The sequence below is a fragment of the Festucalex cinctus genome, chromosome 15 (assembly GCF_051991245.1).
Source record: "Festucalex cinctus isolate MCC-2025b chromosome 15, RoL_Fcin_1.0, whole genome shotgun sequence".
Lineage (NCBI taxonomy): Eukaryota > Metazoa > Chordata > Actinopteri > Syngnathiformes > Syngnathidae > Festucalex > Festucalex cinctus.
In genome coordinates, this window is record NC_135425.1 from 21,230,556 (window position 1) to 21,248,335 (window position 17,780).

Below are 17,780 nucleotides of genomic sequence, written 5' to 3' on the forward strand. Positions count from 1 at the left end.
CTGTTTTGCACCAAAAAACAAAAACAAATGATTATCCTAACCGTGATTGCCATTATTATCAAATTAATCGTGATTAATATTTTCCAACTTTTTTACTTGCCATTTTGGACACAATCATGAAAATGGTGGGAAAATGTGTATTTCTTGGGTTTTGACCTAATAAGAGCTGGAGATTTTTGACAATTTAATAAAGGGATACTCGGCTCATTGAACCATTTTCAGCAGTGAAAAGTTCATATTTTGCCCAGGATTAATTTCATAACTTCATTATTTTTCATGTACAATTAACACCTTAAAAAACTATTTTTTCCTCTTGCTGTCGACTGATGATGACATCACCTGTACTGAGGTAACGACCAATCGTGGCTCACTTGTTTTCAGGGGCTGGTCAGCAAACTGACCCATGATTGGTCGTGCATAATTCCTCAGCACAGGTGATGTCATTTTTAGTCGACAGCAAGTAAAAAAAAACAACTTTTTAAAGGTATTAATCGTACATGAAACATAATTAAGTTACCACGTTAATTATGGACAAAATATTAACTTTTTACTGCTGAAAATGGCTCAATGAGTCAAGTGTCCCTTTAAAAGAAACTGCATCTTATCCAGTAACGAGATTCACGAGTCCAAAGTCAAATATAAAAATCTGAGCAAAAAATGGAACATTTTGACCTCCACTATATGTTTCAAATAGGGTTAAAAATTGATTTTTAGAGTATGGTTCAGTCAATTAGTTTTTTTTTTTTTTTTTTAAGCTCTCCTTCACAAATATTATATTGCATTTTGGCAAGTCATTTTTATCATAAAGTAATATTGTTAACTTTGATTTTCACAAGCGAGAAAAACTTTAGTATTTTCTTTGCAAGCATACCTGCACACACAAAGCATACAATGCTTGCAGATAGATTATATTAAAAGCCAATTCTTTTTTTATTTCCTTTGAGAGGCAGGCCTGAGCTCAGACCAATTCTAATCATATTTCATAACATACTGTATGCCACCGCGTAAACATCCCACCACTCCCTTCCTCCTCCTCTGATTCTTCCTGCACATCTTCCATCAATTTTTATCCTATGCTGAAGTCAGGTGAGTGAGCAGATGTCCTCCTCCTCCTCCTCATACTACTAACAACTCGCCTCTCTCTCGCTCTCTTTCTTTGTTTTTGCATGCAGCTGTGGCACACAGAGGAGAATCTGGAGAGGATCACAACAGCTAAGAGGGAAGCAGGCACCATGCAGGTACAGTAAATGTTCATTGACATTCACTTCAATGAATGTTTGGGTTTATCCAGATGTTGCTTACTGTATGTGATTTTTCAAAACAATAGTCTGCGCAGGCGACGGCTCTTCCTTTACTAATTAATCATTCAAATGACTTTTGCATCACATTTTATGATTATTTTCAAACACAGAAAAGCTACAGGCAGGATGAGAATATTTTACATTTTATTCGAACATTTTTTTGTAAGAAAAAAGTGCTTAATTTCCTCTGTAAACTCATCCTATTTTTTTTATTTTTTTATTTTTTTATTTTTTTTTGCTGTATCATGCAACACATAATATTTGCATGCAGGTGAATGCGTAGGTTTTCACAATTTTTTTTTAATGCTTTTTCTTTGTCCTTGAAATAGCATCTATAAATGGTCTGATCTTTTATTGATGCAATTTTAAGGAGTGTGAATAATTGAGCGTGTGTGCTCCGCCAACCTCTTTTCTTATTCAGAAAGAAAGGACAGCCAAGCGCCCCACACAGTACAACATTTTTAATTTGTGTGCATCCAGAAATACTTGGGTTGCATTCACAAGCATGTTTCCAAGAAAGAAAGAAAAAATATATATATATATATATATATATATATATATATATATATATATATATATATATATATATATATATATATTCTCAGCTGTCTTAAAAGTCAGACACAATGTCCGCAGTGGCTCTGTTATCACTGAAATATTCATCCGATTGCAGAGACCCCTGAATGTGCGCCAGTGTCAGGTGACATGATGAAAATATCAAGAAAAGGAGTTATTTTTAGAAGTGTCCTGAACACAGAAATATTATATACCTGCTCACGTTTTCTCTGTTAATGGGCACTTTAAAGAGATGTCTCAACCTGCCTTACACAATACTGGATTGAAAAAGTCATACTTAAAGAGTGACAATATATTGGACACCAAGTGGATGGCAAACTACAACAACAATGTTCAGTGTATTTTTGTAATTGTTGCAGAGCAGCAACAAACTGGCTTCACAACTCTACAACAATAGCATAGTGTATTGCAAAAGAAAAAAAAGTCTACTAGTGGTTGAATCAGTTGATTAGTCAAAGACAATGATTTGTCACAATAATGCCGGAAAAAAAACTTAAGCTAGAAAACAGATGAATGTCAATATGCAACACTGTCACTCAGTTTTAATCTTTGGTAGTTTGTCATTAATTTAATGCATGAGCCTTTGGAGATGATTTTAAATGAGATTTTAAGCAGATTTACTTTTACCATGGTTTCATAAATATTGCGCACAAGTAGTACACATTTTTTAAAACTAAAACTAATACTGAAACTAACTAAATTAAAACTAGGCATTTATTAAATAACTAAAACTAACAGAAGCACCCTGAAAACTAATTAAAGCAAATTACATTTTAAAAAAGCAAAGCTCAAAACGAAATCAAAGCTAACTAAAATGAAAATTCCAAAACTACTATAATATCCCTGGTTCTCACACACTTCAATGGGTTTCTGGTTCTTCCTGAGTCTGAAATACTGCTCTTAAATGTCACATGAATTTGCTGACGCGTCTCAATGACACATCCACATCAAACGTGTCCAGAGGTGGGGTTTGGGTTGGACCAAAAATAAATAAATAAATAAAAAATGAAACACTAATAGGGGACACCACATTTAAACATGCAAAACAAACAGTCATGCAATGATGGGGAATCACACATTGAAAATGGAAAATCCATCAACCAGCAAATCAAAGGGAAAAAAATGGTGTGGAACAGACATGTCTGACGTGAAACCATAATTAAAAGAAGTGTCACTGAGTTTTTGCCGCATCTATTTGTGTCTCCTGAAGGCACAAGACAAGGACGTGGACGGCGGTCTGCTGCCTGACGGGAAGGAGGCGAGTCCAAGCGGACAGGCCGAAGGCTCCAAGTGGCAGAGACCAAAGTTTTCACGGAAATCTCTCATGAGGTGCTGTCTTGTCAAGTGGATCATCGCAAGCACCACTCAACAGGGGCCAGGTACAACTATTGTCAATTCATTAAAGACAATACTGTATTATCCTTTTTTCCCCCCATAATTTAAATAGACAATCTCAATAATCTTTCTACATTCAAATGAATACAAGTGCAAATTACCAAATCCAGCTCCAACAATTTTCAACAATCCAACAATCCAATGTTTTTAACTCATTTGCTCCCAAAAACGTATAAATATGTTCTATTTTATGTTTTAAGTGTCCCAAAGACGTATATATACGTTTTTATATATATATATATATATATATATATATATATATATATATATATATATATTTTTTTTTTTATTTTTTTTACTAGAGCATACAGAAGGCTTTGATGGAGCCTCTCAAAGAACAGTTGAAGAAATGGTAGTTATTACACAAACGGCCAGCAGGTGGCAGCAGAGCATAAGAGATCAACCAGGGCCATGTTGAAAAAAAGTTTTCATATATATAAGTTTTTGTACCTTTGTAAATGGATCGCATTTTATATTGAATGGTTTCAAAGCATCTGGACTGGTTGAAAGCACAATTGAATCATTACTGCCATCTGCTGGTCAACATGTGAAACTCCTGCCGCAACAGTAATGACAGATTTGAGAATATTCATTCCACTGACTAGACACTTTTTATGATAATAAATGGGAGGTAATTGGGGTATCTTATTTTATTGTTTTATGAGCTGTACCTGTCAAAAAAATGTCATAAGAGGGCAGACAACCAAACTTCACAATATCACTGTTGATGCCATATAGACAGATTGTCAGTTAGTGTCTTGATACCCAACTACAGGTGGCCCCAAGCCTGGATATAAAAAATAAAAAAACAAGTGTGTTGTGTCAGGAAGGTCATCCACTGTTCAGTGCCAAACAAATCATGCAAGTGCGTCGCTGTGGCGACCCCTGCTGGCGAAAACCCCGAATTGTAACCAAATCCACACGTCATAGAATGATTGATTGATCACAGATATCAACTTCTCTATATTTATTTATGAGATTGTTTTTCCACATGTGCAACTCATGCAGTAGAACAGATTAGCAGGACTAAGATGCCTCCAACACTATGATGTTGCAGTTTTGTTTTGTTTTGTTTTAATAGAATGAGCTCATGCATCTTATTTATTATTATAGTGACCAAGAATATCTTTCTGTCTTCCTCATCATCACGCCAAAGATGCAACTCTTTTTTTTTTTTTTTTTTTTTTTTTTTTTTTTTTGCCTAATTTTGACGCTCCTGCCGATATGCCAAAAAACTACAATGTTTCTTAACTCAATTGCTGCCAGCCCAGTTAAAATTAATTTTTGACGACTATAGCCGTCAATGGCACTGAATGAATTAAGATTTCAGCCAAAAAATAATAATAAAAAAAAATACAATGATTAAAATACTAAAGACTTCGGATTGATCCTTGTGGCACTTCGCAGACCAGAAAGAAATGTTTTGGCCTGCCAATAAATGGCTCGTTTTTTGTTTGTTTGTTTGTTTTTTAAATGTAATCCTACAGACTGCTAGGATAGTTGAATAAGGACCCTAAGCATTCTGTGAAAGTAACTAGAATTTGAATATTCATCAAATAAACTATCAGTGCCTTCCTATCAAAAATCTAGCAAGTTTCTCCCCTCACCCACATTGTTCCTTTGATTCAAGATGGCACCAAAGGAATATTTTTATGCTAGACATTGCTCATGCCCGAGCACAAAAATGGCAATGAAATAAGAAAGGTTCCATGTTCCCTCATCGTCCAAATACTTGCGAACAGCACTATGGCTTGACGGGAGGGAATCCTCCAAGCCACAGGAAAGTTTCCACAGCCAACCAAATGCGCTGTCCCCCCCCATCAAAGAGCAATTTGTTACATCTTAACAATTGATTTGCCCTCTGCTACTTAAACCGAGTCCATTATGTTATGCCGAGTCATCAGATGTGTACCACACTTACCTTTTGTTGGCCCTTGCGCATGCTGACAAACACATTAAAACAATGTTATGCACATGGATGTAAAGTCTCAGTGTGGCGATAACCCCTCCCGACATGCCTGCTTTGCGTGTATGTGCGGTACTTTAAACAAGGTGCCGTTAAGCGGCCCCGTTAAATGTGTTTTAAGCTCCGCTGTATTGACAGGCGGGCTCCTTCACTCTTAAGTGCTGTTCATATATCCACAGCATCAGCGGATATGGATCATCGCTTGTTTATTTTTTATTTTTATTTTTTTTTTTTACAGCTTTGCATCCTTGAAATGACTGAGCAGATAAAAGACGGGCAAGCGGAGACTATCAAAGCTCCCAAACGCGCACACATAGGTGAGAGGAGATGGTGGTGGGTTGCCACCACTAGCGATGGAGGCTTGTTGTGGCTCATGCGAGCTTATCATCCGGCAGCATGCGCTGGGATTCGACTTCAACTTTTTTGCTCGGATTGTCTCCAATGACTTGTAACTGCTGATGTCGACACTGCAAGCTGCATTGTCAGATTCTTTCTTCACCACTTTTTTGTTTGCACAAGATCCAGTGAGATGCCATAATGGGATTGGATGGCATGGAAATTATTGCCATTGTAGTTGTTGCAGGGATGTTTTATTTTGTGCTTAAACAGTTTGGGATGTGTGACCCCTTGTTGCAGGAAGGTAAGACATGCATGATGCGGTTCAACGGGGAGTTTTATGATGTTATCTATCAACTGTATCAAAAAAAAAAAAAAAAGTAACAATGCTCAAAATATATTACATTTATTATTGTGGTTCTGATTTGCTGTGGCAAAGCTGCATTGCGTCATACTAAGAGCTGTTTGCATTATTTTGCCGCCCCATTTCAACGATACAAACAGCTCTCATTATTATGTAGTGCAGTGCTACACCATTGCAAACTACTTCCATTGTTAATAGTGTATTTAAATGTGTTATTACTTTATTTTCATCATCTCAATCTCTCCCCCGGTCTTGTCTTTTTCCACTTTCCATTTGTGTTGCGCTCTTTGTAAAGATGGTGAGTATGTGCATATATTGAGTTATTTCAGCACTTTTGACACAACCCTGCTTTTTTCATCATGGACATTTTGAATTCTGAATAACTTGCAGTGGAGAAATTCAGAAGAAAAAAAACGTGGAATATGCTATTGTAAAGATAAAATATATGGAATTAGTTTTCGTTTTGTTTTATTTGCCACTTCAAGTGTCAGTTCTGGGTGTCGGAAATGAGAATAATCCACCCTAATTGCATCCAAAGTGTCCAAAATGAAAGTCTATTAAAAACTGTTCTGAATATCTGCGTATTTCCTTTGATATCAGATTTTATGAGTTATTTTCCCATTTATTCGTATTATTTTGTATTGTATGTTCCGCACAATTACTTCACATTTCCCTACCTTCTGTTTTGCTTCATGGAAAACATTACTTTCTTTTGCCTTCCATTTCGCTCTGGTAGACTCTATTTTCCCCCCTGTTTTTCCTGTTCTTATTTCCGTGTCTTCACGTCCCTCCTTCGGTTTGTTTTTTTTCCCCACTTTCACTCCCTCTTGCAGACAGCAGCGACAGTGACCTGGAGCTCTCCATGGTACGTCATCAACCCGAGGGTCTTGAGCAGCTTCAGGCGCAGACCCAGTTCACCAGGAAGGAGCTTCAGTCACTTTACAGAGGCTTCAAAAATGTAAGAAAAAAAAAAAAGTACTGTCGAGTGTAGTCAGGGGCGGACTTCACTTTAGGCAAACACGGACTAATTGCTTGAGGTACAAAACAACTAATCGCAAACGATTAAAGAAGAATTTTCTTTGCACCCGACATGTCTAAACATGGTATTCTGATAAATATTGCATTTGTGGAATATGAATAAACCGGCAAAATCTACCCGTTTTATCCATTTTGTGGGCGGCCATTTTGTCATTTGCTGTCAACTGAAAGTGGCGTCACAGTTTGTGCAGGGCTAAGGTAACGACCAATCCTGCTTCACCTGTTTTCTGAGTTTGGACATTTGCAACCTGAGCCGCGATTGGCTGTTACCTGAGTAACTGTGATGTCATTTTCAGTCGATAGCAAGTGGCAAAATGGCCGCCCCGTGTGAGGAAATAACAGGTGGATTTTTTTTTTTGCAAATATTCATAAAACAGATATTCCAATATTCACAAAAAAATATATACAAAAATAAATATAAATACAAAATATATCTAAATAAATATAGAAATTCATGCAGCAGGTCATATTGACCTCTGAATGTTTGTGCTGTACTAAAGACAAACATAACAGGAGAAAATAATTGTTTTAAAATCAAAATGTTCTTTAATTCACAAATGTGTTCTGTTTTCTGCACTTCAACGCTGAGTTTGAGCTAGCACGTGATTTATACGGTCCACATTGTGTGCTAATGCATGCAGTGAGTTGCAGGTTTTAGTGCACTTTAAATGAGGTCAACTGTAATTAAAGTGGAGACGAAGACTACAAGTCAGCTTTTGCCGAAATACATTAAGGAAGTCTGTCATGAGTAGTGGTTAGGAACCGTCACTGTAAGCAAAACCATGTTGGCTTATACAGTGGAGCATCTAATACCTGACGCAATCTGTACCGAGACATGTTTTTGGTTGGCGATGTGTCCGCTGTAAGCGCCACATACACAAATCCACCACAGTAAATGACAATTGTAATCTGTAAGGCTCAAAATATAGCCACTCTAAGCCCGTAGTCGCCATATTAAAAACATTATTGAATAGGCTAGAGACGAAGGGGACAGTGAAGGCCTAAAAAGTGTGCGCTTTTTTTAATACTCTATGTAGCCACAAGATGGCGCCAAATCCCTGACTAATTATTGTGATGAAAGTTATGTTGGAAGTGATATTTTTCAACTGAGAGACTGACGTCTTCGTATGTCAGGTAGAAGCTAACTTTAGCCAAGGTTGCTAACGGAGAATTTTCGACACACTTTTCCCCCCTTTCATTTATTTGAGTAACATCAAGTTAAAACAAAACAATTACAACAAAAGTTATACAAAGGTGGCACTCAAACGGAGTAGGTAGAAGTTCAGAGAACTAATAATGGTCCTAATACTTATATATACATAGTTCTCTTTAAGACAACCTCAAACTGAGGACAAAAACAAAACATCAAAACATACTTCATCAGTTCTGAGTCACAATGTTTCGCCTTATCTCTAGGGCAACTTACAGAAAACGAATCACAGTTTATGATAGTTATATAAAATTAAAAATGTACTTATTTCCAAGTAGCACAAGAAAACAGGCATCAAATATACAATATAAGAATAACAACAACAAAAAACATTTGGCACAAACAGATTACGTTTCATTTACGCTACATTTTTTTTCTTTTCAAAATCAAATCATCCGGAAAGAGTAATGTTTTAAGATGAGTTTGAAATTATGAAATCATAGCTTGAGGTATAATTGTTAAATTACTGCATAACTCTGGCAATGTATTACCACGTGTCTCACGTTCCTTTCGCCACAAAAGTTCAATTACGATGCTTTAGGGCAGCCCGGTGTACTGTCTATAAATATAAATTGAAATGCCTTAACAGAAACCAAGCAAACATCTGGCTGCACATGAATTAGTCAAAGAAGCACACATAATTAATAATCGCACAATTATTTAAAGAATAATAAGAGCATTTCATTGTTGTACTCTTCCGTCTTGTGTATTTCACTTATTATTATTCATTCTTGTTTCCATAAAAGGAATGTCCCAGCGGGCTTGTGGATGAAGAAACGTTCAAGACCATTTACTCACAGTTCTTTCCTCAAGGAGGTAAACTTGATGATAAATGTCAGATTGACATTAGCAGAGATGGATTATTTAGCTGTATGTAATTTTTTTGTGTTTCACATGAAGTTTTGTCGTCTTTTGCTCCTCAGATGCCACCATGTACGCACATTTCTTGTTCAACGCCTTTGACATGGACAGAAGCGGCGCCATCCGATTCGAGGCATGTTCACCATTGGTGTCAAATGGACTTTTATTTACAATTTTGAGGACATTTTTCAGCTAACCAAATGACCTTCACAGGACTTTGTGCTGGGTTTGTCTGTGCTGCTTCGAGGTTCAGTGACGGAGAAGCTGCGCTGGGCCTTTAATCTCTATGATATCAACAAGGACGGCTACATCACTAAGGAGGTTGACGCAACTTCCATCGTTTGTCAGAAATCTGGAGCCAATGCACTGTCATTAAATTTCATTGCAGAGTACCTTTTTTTTTTTTTTTGCTCCATTTTTCACTTTCAACTTCCTCAGTTTTACCTTTGATTTTTTTTTTTCTGAAATGCCAACACTTATTTTAATACCAAAATGTAAAGACAGTGTTGTCGCTCCATGAACAGGCACCTACTAACTACACACTATTGTAATATCTTTAGTCATGTTTGAATTGTTTCTTGCAGGACATGTTGGCAATAATGACATCCATTTATGACATGATGGGCAGGTACACCTTACCGAGTGTACGAGAAGATTCCCCATATGAGCATGTGGAGAAATTCTTCCAGGTACACTGACTGTTTTTTTTTGTTTGTTTTTTTAATCCTTGTTTCGAATAATCACATGAAAACTATTTTCCAGAAAATGGACCGGAACCGAGATGGAGTGGTGACCATGGATGAATTCATAGAAACCTGCCAAAAGGTAAACCCGCGACAACAGTCTCCATTTGGAGCGATGTGCATTGCACTTATTTGGCGTCCTGTCTTTGGAACAGGACGAGAGTATTATGTCTTCCATGCAACTCTTTGAGAACGTCATCTAACTTCAGGAGGAGACGTCTTAGCCCAACGTAAACCTTAGAAATCACCGTGGGTTATTTTTTTCCCCCCCTTATGTAGTGGCCGTACTTGACTGCAGAAAATACCAGGTGCCAATTAGAAGTCAGATGTATTAGGGCAGGAGGGCTTTACTTTTATTTTTCTATTTTATTGTTTTTATTTTAAATTTGTATTTTATTTATTTAAAATAAATAATGACACTTAATTGAAAGATATTACATTGGTCTGTATGTGCCCTGATTGACTGGCAACCAGTCCAAGGTGTATCCTGCCTCTTCCCCATCGTCAGCTCAGGTAAGATGCAGTTATCCAAATGCTCGGACATTACATTATAATAAGTATTATGATGATGATGTATCATGATTGGTTCTCTCTTTGCCCTGCGTTTGATTGACAACCTGTCAGGGAATACCTCATCTTTTGCCCAAAATCAATATTCTTATTTTTGTTTAAATTACAGTAGTATTGCAGTAATACATCCAACCATCCACTGTCTTAACCGCTTTCAGTACTACAGAATATTAATTAAAATTAATCTGTTTTTTTGGATTCACTGATTGGTATTAAGCCATCAAGTTAAAAAAATAAAATAAATACAATAAAGCAGATCTTTATGCAGTCTGTTGTGACAAAGGATCTCCACATGGTGAAATAATATGAACAAGTGTGTGTCTGTCGCCAGTTTCGCCTCAGAGGCAACATGATATGAAGCAACGCTGCCAGTAAATTGAAAAGAGAAGCCGTAGTTGAGTGATTTCATTGGACAGAAATGTCTGTTAACAATCATCTCTGTTGTTTTACATCCTGTGGACGCTTTTACTTTCTAGTGCAAAACATGGCGTGCAAACACAGCTCTGGTTCTTCAAGTCTTTTGCTGTCTGTCTGCTGTGTTTTGTAAGATGAATCACAGGCCCTGAAGCCACTCAAGCCTTTTTCATGTGATTATGAAGAGACAGCATGTCCGATGACTAGCTGGTGGGTAAACAGTAGGAAATGAATACATGCACCTCTGTAAAAAAAAAAAAAAAAAAAATACTGTCCTACTTTTTTGTGATTTCGAACAAAGAAACTTCACAACATAAATCATTTAAATCAACAAAAGAATGACAACAGGAAAGCCAGTGCTAAGACCTAAAACCAACTGAAAATGTGTGAAATCGGACGTGTGCAGCTAAGATCAGTAATGTTGCAAAATCAATGGTGCTTTTATTTTCTATATCTATTCTATATATATATATTTTGGTTAGCACGACTGCCTCACATTTCTGAGGTTTGAGGTTCAAATAAAATGGGCAAATTGTGATTGAAGTGTAGACTTATCCAAAAATATTTAGCATTTAGAAATTACAGCCCTTTTCGATAAGAAATCTCGTTTCAGCAGCCTCACACAACATACCTAAAATGTGCACGTTAGGTTACGTCAAGACCATAAGTTGTCCATATTGGTATGAATGTGAGTAGAAATTGTTGTTTATCCGTGTGCCCTGCGATTGACGGGCGACCAATCGAGGGTATACCCCGCCTCTCGCCCAAAGTCAGGTGGTTTAGGTACCAGTTCTCCAGGCTGTGACCCTGGTAAAGACAATAAAAATAGAAAATGGATTGTATATATGATATCGACTACATTAGAGTCCCATGAATGAGCCTGTTCAGCAGTAACAAAAGTTTGCACTTATCGATGGTAATTAGTTGCACATGTTTTTCAAGCTTTCTTGGAATTTTTATTTTTCCTTTTTTATGAGCGCATACTTGCGCAACTTAAGAACGCAGATCACACTTTACATTTTGCTTTTTTGGAAATTGGTAGAAAATGTTGCAGTGTTTATTATATGAATGACATTAAAGTTTTAGAAAGTGACAAATATTTTCTAAGTTTGAGACACCACGAAGCCTATTCTCTAAAATCACTTTCCAGGTTAATCATAATTGTCATAATATGTCATAACCAGCTAACCTTACTGCAAAATACATGTTAGTAAAGTTGCATGTTGTTGATGACAAACAAACACTTGTGGTGTTGCATCGTCCTCTGGCTGCATATGTGCTGAATAATGGCACATGACCGTTGATGGTCAGCAAAAATCATTCAACCTGTACTGTATTATTCATTTTGGGCCAATAGGGACACATGGGGGGAGGGGCTTAACCCACGTTGGTGTAGAGAATTATGAAAAGCAACCTTCTGGATCAAATGGATTGCCCCATCAGCATCACATCCTCAGGATCCCACGGAAAGGTAAACACATTATTGTTCTTTTACGTTTCGTGATTTTTTTTTGTTTTTATTTTTTTACTTTTTACATGTTATTGGCAAATTAAATATGCTGTAATTGTAATTAATTAATTAGTAATTAATAAAAAAAAATTATTAGTATTAATTAGTAATTAATTAATTGTAATTAACTCCCCAAATAATATTTGGTTGTTTTTTTCAATTTCCATCTTTTAATTTCATTTTATATTACTACTATACTTGCTACATAAATGTAAAGAGGCCATTATATATATTTTTCATTATTTTTCTACAAGGAAATTCTTGCAATAAAGCCATTTTTCCATTTCTTTTTATTATTAATTTGTGTATGTAACTACCTCATCCTTGCCTTATGTTATTCATTCTTTTACCAAATTATGACTATTTACTACATACTGCATTTGCCACGTGAGCCTAAAAAGCTATTTTCTGTTTGTTTTGTTTTTATTGAATTCTGTTTTTTTAAATGAGTCAAAAATGATACCAAACACCTACTTTTGCCTACTTCTTTTTTATTTAAATTTAACTTGGAAGCATTATTAAAACTACACAGTGCATTGCATTCACTTGGGGAAAAAAACCCAACTTTTTCTTACCATTTGTTTTCTTTTTTATTATTATTATTTTACTTTGTTTTTGAGTAATTTTTTAAATGTTCTGTTTTTTAAAAAAAATTCCCTGTTTTTTTGGAATATTTTTTTTATGTCATTGAAAAATATTCCAAAAAGCTGAAAAAAAATCTGAAAAACATCAAAAGAAAAATACATATATATTCAGAAAATTAGGAATAAACTATTCAGAATAATAGAAGAAAAATATATGTATTTATTCAATACATATATTATATTCAATAAACCAAACATTTAAAAATTACCCACAAATAAAAAAGTAAACCTATTGTCTTGATACTGTTTATCTTCATTAAGCAATAACAAAGTCAGTGTCAGATGATGTCAGTTATGTTATACACTATATGGAAATTGAACATGTATTGATCCATGTGTGTTTTGCAGAACCTCCAGACTGTGATGACAGGCCAGCAGAAGCTTGTGTCACTGTGGCTCTTGTTGCTGCTCATAGTAGCGCTGTGTCCAGGCGCACAGTACACATACAGCAAACGTGGTGGTAGTGCACCGAAAAGCGGAAAAGGCAACAAGGCACCCGCCTTTAAAGGTCACGGCCTCCCCAAGCACAACCTCAAGTGGGCTGGGGCTGCGGCAGCCGGCATGCTGGGGGGCACGGGCACCGGGTACGGGCTGGGCTTTCTTGGGAGGCCCAAGCACGCTTCCAGGGGCCAAAAGGGGGAGTCCGCCGAGCGCTACCACGACCAAACGTTTCGCAATCAGTCAAGATGGAGGGCTTTTCTGAAGGCGGCTGCGCCTGCGCACATGAGCAACCTCTTCCTTATGCTGGGACACTCACTCACCTTCCTCACTGGGCTCTGTATAGGCGCACTTTGACCTGCATCTCGATTGGAAATGCGAATAGAATAAAAGTTTGCAAATGATATTCCCCTTTGTTTCATGTTGTATACTTTTTGTGCTAATTTATGGGACAAGGTTCAGAAATTCGACAACATAATAGCTACAGAGTAGAAGAGTCAAAGATAGGGATTTTAAAACAGAATTTATTTGCTCACATACACATTCACGGCAAATTATAGTACATCATAATGGTGGTAACAGACAGAAAAAAATAGATTGATGCAATTGAATTCATTGATGTACTGTAGATGTGCCCTTTTTTTTTTTAGGAAAATTATCAATCCTTCATTTAAATTTGATTTTAAATTGACAAAATTTGTGTGATATAAGTTCAAAAGGAAATGATTCACCTCACAAGTTACTTGCACAATAAATCAAGTGTGATCTGACAAACCATTCAAATAATAAAAGTGCAGAACTGAGATGGAAAAATGTCTTTAAATTGTACGACGATGGTCTACATTAATGTATGCATTAGTCAAAACACATTTTAAAAGTACTTTAGAGTGAGTGAAACTTGAATAAAAGCAGCTACTGTATTGCAACGGAACAGTACCAATTACGTCAGTTTTCCATTGGCCTCAGCCATGAAGCCATACAAACACAGATGCACGTCAAATGACAATTAGCTGTTGTGGTGAGCAAAATCTTGTGAAAACGTTATCAGAATTGAGATGTTTGCATGTAGGAAATTAACATGTACATGAAATTACAATCAAGAAACACATTTTTCTCTGGCTGTTTTGTCCAATCAAATTTCAGCCTTTATGTGTTGCCATCTCAATTTAATGTGTCAGGATCCTCAGAATTGCTCAATTGAGATTTCTACTTTTTACGTTACAACTTTCTCTCATAATATGATGACTTTTCTCATAATAATATGTCTTTATTGTCATAATCATTTTCACGTAACATTTCAATTTTTTTCTGCTAATAATATTACAAGTTATTACAAATGTTGCAACTTTTTGTCCTTGTAATTTCAGTGGTGGGTTTTCAGCATGTTCCTGACACGTTTCAAGTTTCCAACTGAATATAACGCCAGGGAAAACATTTGCGTCAAAATAACCGGATAGCAGGTGCTCTATTTACACATCATCATGCAAAACCTGTTTACTCTCAACAGATGAAGCCTGATTGCATTTGTTATAGGAGCTATACTGTCATAATGAGCTTCCACATAAGCGCAAAACACAAACAAAAAATATGTATTCAGTGCTCAACAACATGGAGTGCAAATCAAAAATGAGTTCACGTTAGACTAACATTACTTTTTCTTGAAAATGCATGGGACTCTATCACCATTGTGTTAGTTTTACGTGGCTATATACTGTAAAGACAGTTAGGCATGTTAGGCTTCTAAATTTAACCTCTAAACTTTTGAATGTTGAACGGCAAAACGTACGTTTCTTCCCGTTCCCCGGCCTGGTTTCAAAATGCCAAACTTTGAAAAACTGAAGACGATTGTTTCAATGATTGAACAAAGAAATACAACATATTGTCCATTCAAGGATCAAAACATTGTGAAATTTGTCATTCAGGTCCTCGTTAGAGAACAGCCAGCTACGCAAAAAGTACTTGAAACAGACAAAAGTTTAGAGAAGGCCAAATTGAGTTCCCCTGTAAAGGTGAAACTGCATTTGAGATACATTCATTGCACAGAAAGCTCAATATCCTTAACTTTGAACGAGTACTGTTATGTAATCATTGATTAAATATGAGCCAGAAGGTGCAAATTTCAAGGAGATTAGTGAGGCTATAGGATACACTGGAACAGCATTACTGTATGATCACGTGCAGCTATGATGGAGGGTCTTAATTGTTCTTACTGGAGCAGAAGAACGCTGAACAGCAACATGAAGAGCGACGGGAAAAACTGCGCCACCGCGTAGCTGGGCGGGCCACTGCGACCTGTCTGCACCTGATAGTCGAGCTTGCGTTCCTCCAGGAACTGCTCCGAGTAGACCATGTAATTTTCCACGCAGCGCCGCGCCTTCATCTGTTCCACCAGGGACGGGTAGCCGATCTCCTCGATGCTCACCGTGTCGTCGTCGTCTTGGATCCCCCCGGAGGAGTTGGTCTTCGGCTCCTTGAGAAGATCCGTTCTGTTCATGCATCGGGCCATGAACGCGTCGTAGGTCTCGGCTCTCGGCGGCGGCTTGTAGACGTAGTCGCGGCCGAAATCCTTCTGGTCGGTGGAGCGCGAGCCGTAGCGGCGGTACATGTAGTTGTTGTAGTAGTACTCTTCCTCGGGGTTATGGAATGAGAAGTGTGGCCGGGGGAAGCGCCCCAGTCCGTAGCCCACCGCCATCCCGGCCACGGCGCCCACGCCTGCCGCCATGATGGCCTTCTTGGCGAAGCCCGTAGATTTGGGTTTGTAACCCATACCCTGCACGGAACGGGAGAAGGGGGACCCTCCGATTCCGTGACCGCCATAGCCGTAAGCGCCCCCGCCAATGTGGGGACTCAGGATCCTATTGTTTGGGTTTCCTTGGGGGTAGCCAAATGATCCACCATGCCCTGGATACTGGTAGGGGTTTCGATTTGGATAGCCTCCCGCAGCAGGGTAGCCTCCAGCAACTGGGTAGCCGCCCCGGTTAGGATAGCCCCCTCCGGCGGGGTAGCTTCCCCCGGCCGGATAGCTCCCGCCGGCCGGGTAGCCGCCCCTGTTTGGGTAGCCCCCTCCAGCAGCCGGGTTCTGATTTGGATAATTCCTTCCGGGATTCTGGTTTGGATACCCGCCTCCTGCTGGGTAATTGCCCCTTGCAGGGTTTTGGTTGGGGTACCCGCCTCCCGCGGGGTTTTGGTTGGGGTATCCACCAGCAGCTGGATTACGGCCTGCGGGGTTCTGGTTTGGATAACCGCCACCGGCTGGATAGCGACCTGCGGGGTTCTGGTTTGGATAACCGCCACCGGCTGGATAGCGACCTGCAGGGTTCTGGTTCGGATAACCGCCACCAGCTGGATAGCCGCCAGGATTGGTTCGACCGGGATTCTGGTTGGGATAGCTCCCGCCTCCTGGATAGCTCGACGGGTTTCTATTTCCCGCTCCTGGGTAATTTCCACCAGAGGGGTATGGATTGGTGTTCCGGTTGGAATTGCTTCCCGGATTCGAGCTGGACGGTTTGGATTGCGAGCCCCGGTTACTCCAAGAGGTGGAAGATTTCCGGCCGCTGCTGCTGCTGCTGCTGCTGCTGCTGCCGCCGCCTCTTCTGGCCCATGTGGAGTCGGTGTTTAGCAGACATATGATGAGGAAAGACAGCAAAGCTGCCTCCCGCCATCTCTTCATCATGGCCTTAAGAATAAAAGAAATCATTGATTTTAAATGAAATAAACTCAAATAGCAACAAGAATGACAGCTAACTGACGAATGACATCATATTCCCGTTCGTTAATTGGTCATCCGGCAGAGAGCTACTTTAACCCGATAATATTTTAGCAATCGGCATCTATTGTCCTCTCATAATGTGCGTCACTAAAAAATGCGAATTAACCCACATCAACATTTACAAAATTGGACAAAAGGATCTGTTTTTCTTGAAAATAAATTGGCAACAGGCAACTTGGCCGATACAAATTAACCACTAGAATGAAGCAAATGTAAATAGCGGAATTGACTTGTCCCGCACGAAACTAAATAATATTAATGTTGAGTACTGTACCTGAATAATGTCCCACCGAGGAATAACGGCTAAATTCGGTTAATCGTCGTTAAATTGGGAGATTACGCGTTGTTGTTGTCCGTGTGTTCTCTTTTGCTCCGTTATGCGTTATGACTGAGAGGGTTGGGTCTTGGGCTGTGGTGCACTCGTTTTTGCACACACCCCAGAGCGGACACGGAAATTAAGGCCGGAAACAACCAGTTACAATAAACACAACTTTGCTTGGTTGTATGTTTTTGTGTTAAATTGCTGTAATGTGATTATATGAATAACAAAACTGCAACGTTTTTAAGTCATTTTGTTTAAATTTGATTAAAATGTCGCCGTGAGACGCCCAGTAAACAAAACAAGCGCATCTGTTACGCGTGCGC

General features: G+C 38.4%; 3 protein-coding genes across 5 annotated transcripts; 2 read left to right on the forward strand and 1 right to left on the reverse strand.

Annotated features, from left to right (window-relative positions):
• Nucleotides 1–1,098: 1,098 nt before the first annotated feature.
• Nucleotides 1,099–10,515, forward strand: LOC144002015 (calsenilin-like). Of its 2 annotated transcripts, XM_077496796.1 has the most exons (9): nt 1,099–1,238; nt 3,088–3,256; nt 6,772–6,896; nt 8,933–9,002; nt 9,110–9,180; nt 9,261–9,368; nt 9,632–9,736; nt 9,810–9,872; nt 9,946–10,500. In XM_077496796.1, exons 1-9 carry the CDS (start codon nt 1,167–1,169, stop codon nt 9,991–9,993), a joined length of 831 nt encoding a protein of 276 aa, XP_077352922.1. In that variant the 5' UTR covers nt 1,099–1,166; the 3' UTR covers nt 9,994–10,500. The 2 variants fall into 2 exon arrangements, with proteins under 2 accessions (XP_077352922.1, XP_077352923.1); XM_077496797.1 differs by lacking the exons at nt 1,099–1,238; nt 3,088–3,256 and adding an exon at nt 5,492–5,878 and having other exon boundaries at nt 9,946–10,515.
• Nucleotides 10,516–12,032: 1,517 nt separating this feature from the next.
• sprn2 (shadow of prion protein 2) lies at nt 12,033–13,770 on the forward strand. Its single transcript, XM_077496798.1, has 2 exons — nt 12,033–12,245; nt 13,277–13,770. The coding sequence occupies exons 1-2, from the start codon at nt 12,177–12,179 to the stop codon at nt 13,721–13,723; spliced, it is 516 nt and encodes a 171-aa protein (XP_077352924.1). The 5' UTR covers nt 12,033–12,176; the 3' UTR covers nt 13,724–13,770.
• Nucleotides 13,771–13,870: 100 nt separating this feature from the next.
• On the reverse strand, nt 13,871–17,779 carry LOC144002010 (uncharacterized). Of its 2 annotated transcripts, XM_077496792.1 has the most exons (3): nt 17,410–17,779; nt 16,631–17,042; nt 13,871–16,585 (listed from the first exon to the last, which is right to left on the reverse strand). In XM_077496792.1, the coding sequence occupies exons 2-3, from the start codon at nt 17,037–17,039 to the stop codon at nt 15,573–15,575; spliced, it is 1,422 nt and encodes a 473-aa protein (XP_077352918.1). In that variant the 5' UTR covers nt 17,040–17,042; nt 17,410–17,779; the 3' UTR covers nt 13,871–15,572. The 2 variants fall into 2 exon arrangements, with proteins under 2 accessions (XP_077352918.1, XP_077352917.1); XM_077496791.1 differs by having other exon boundaries at nt 13,871–17,042; nt 17,410–17,778.
• Between the last annotated feature and the right edge of the window lies 1 nt (nt 17,780).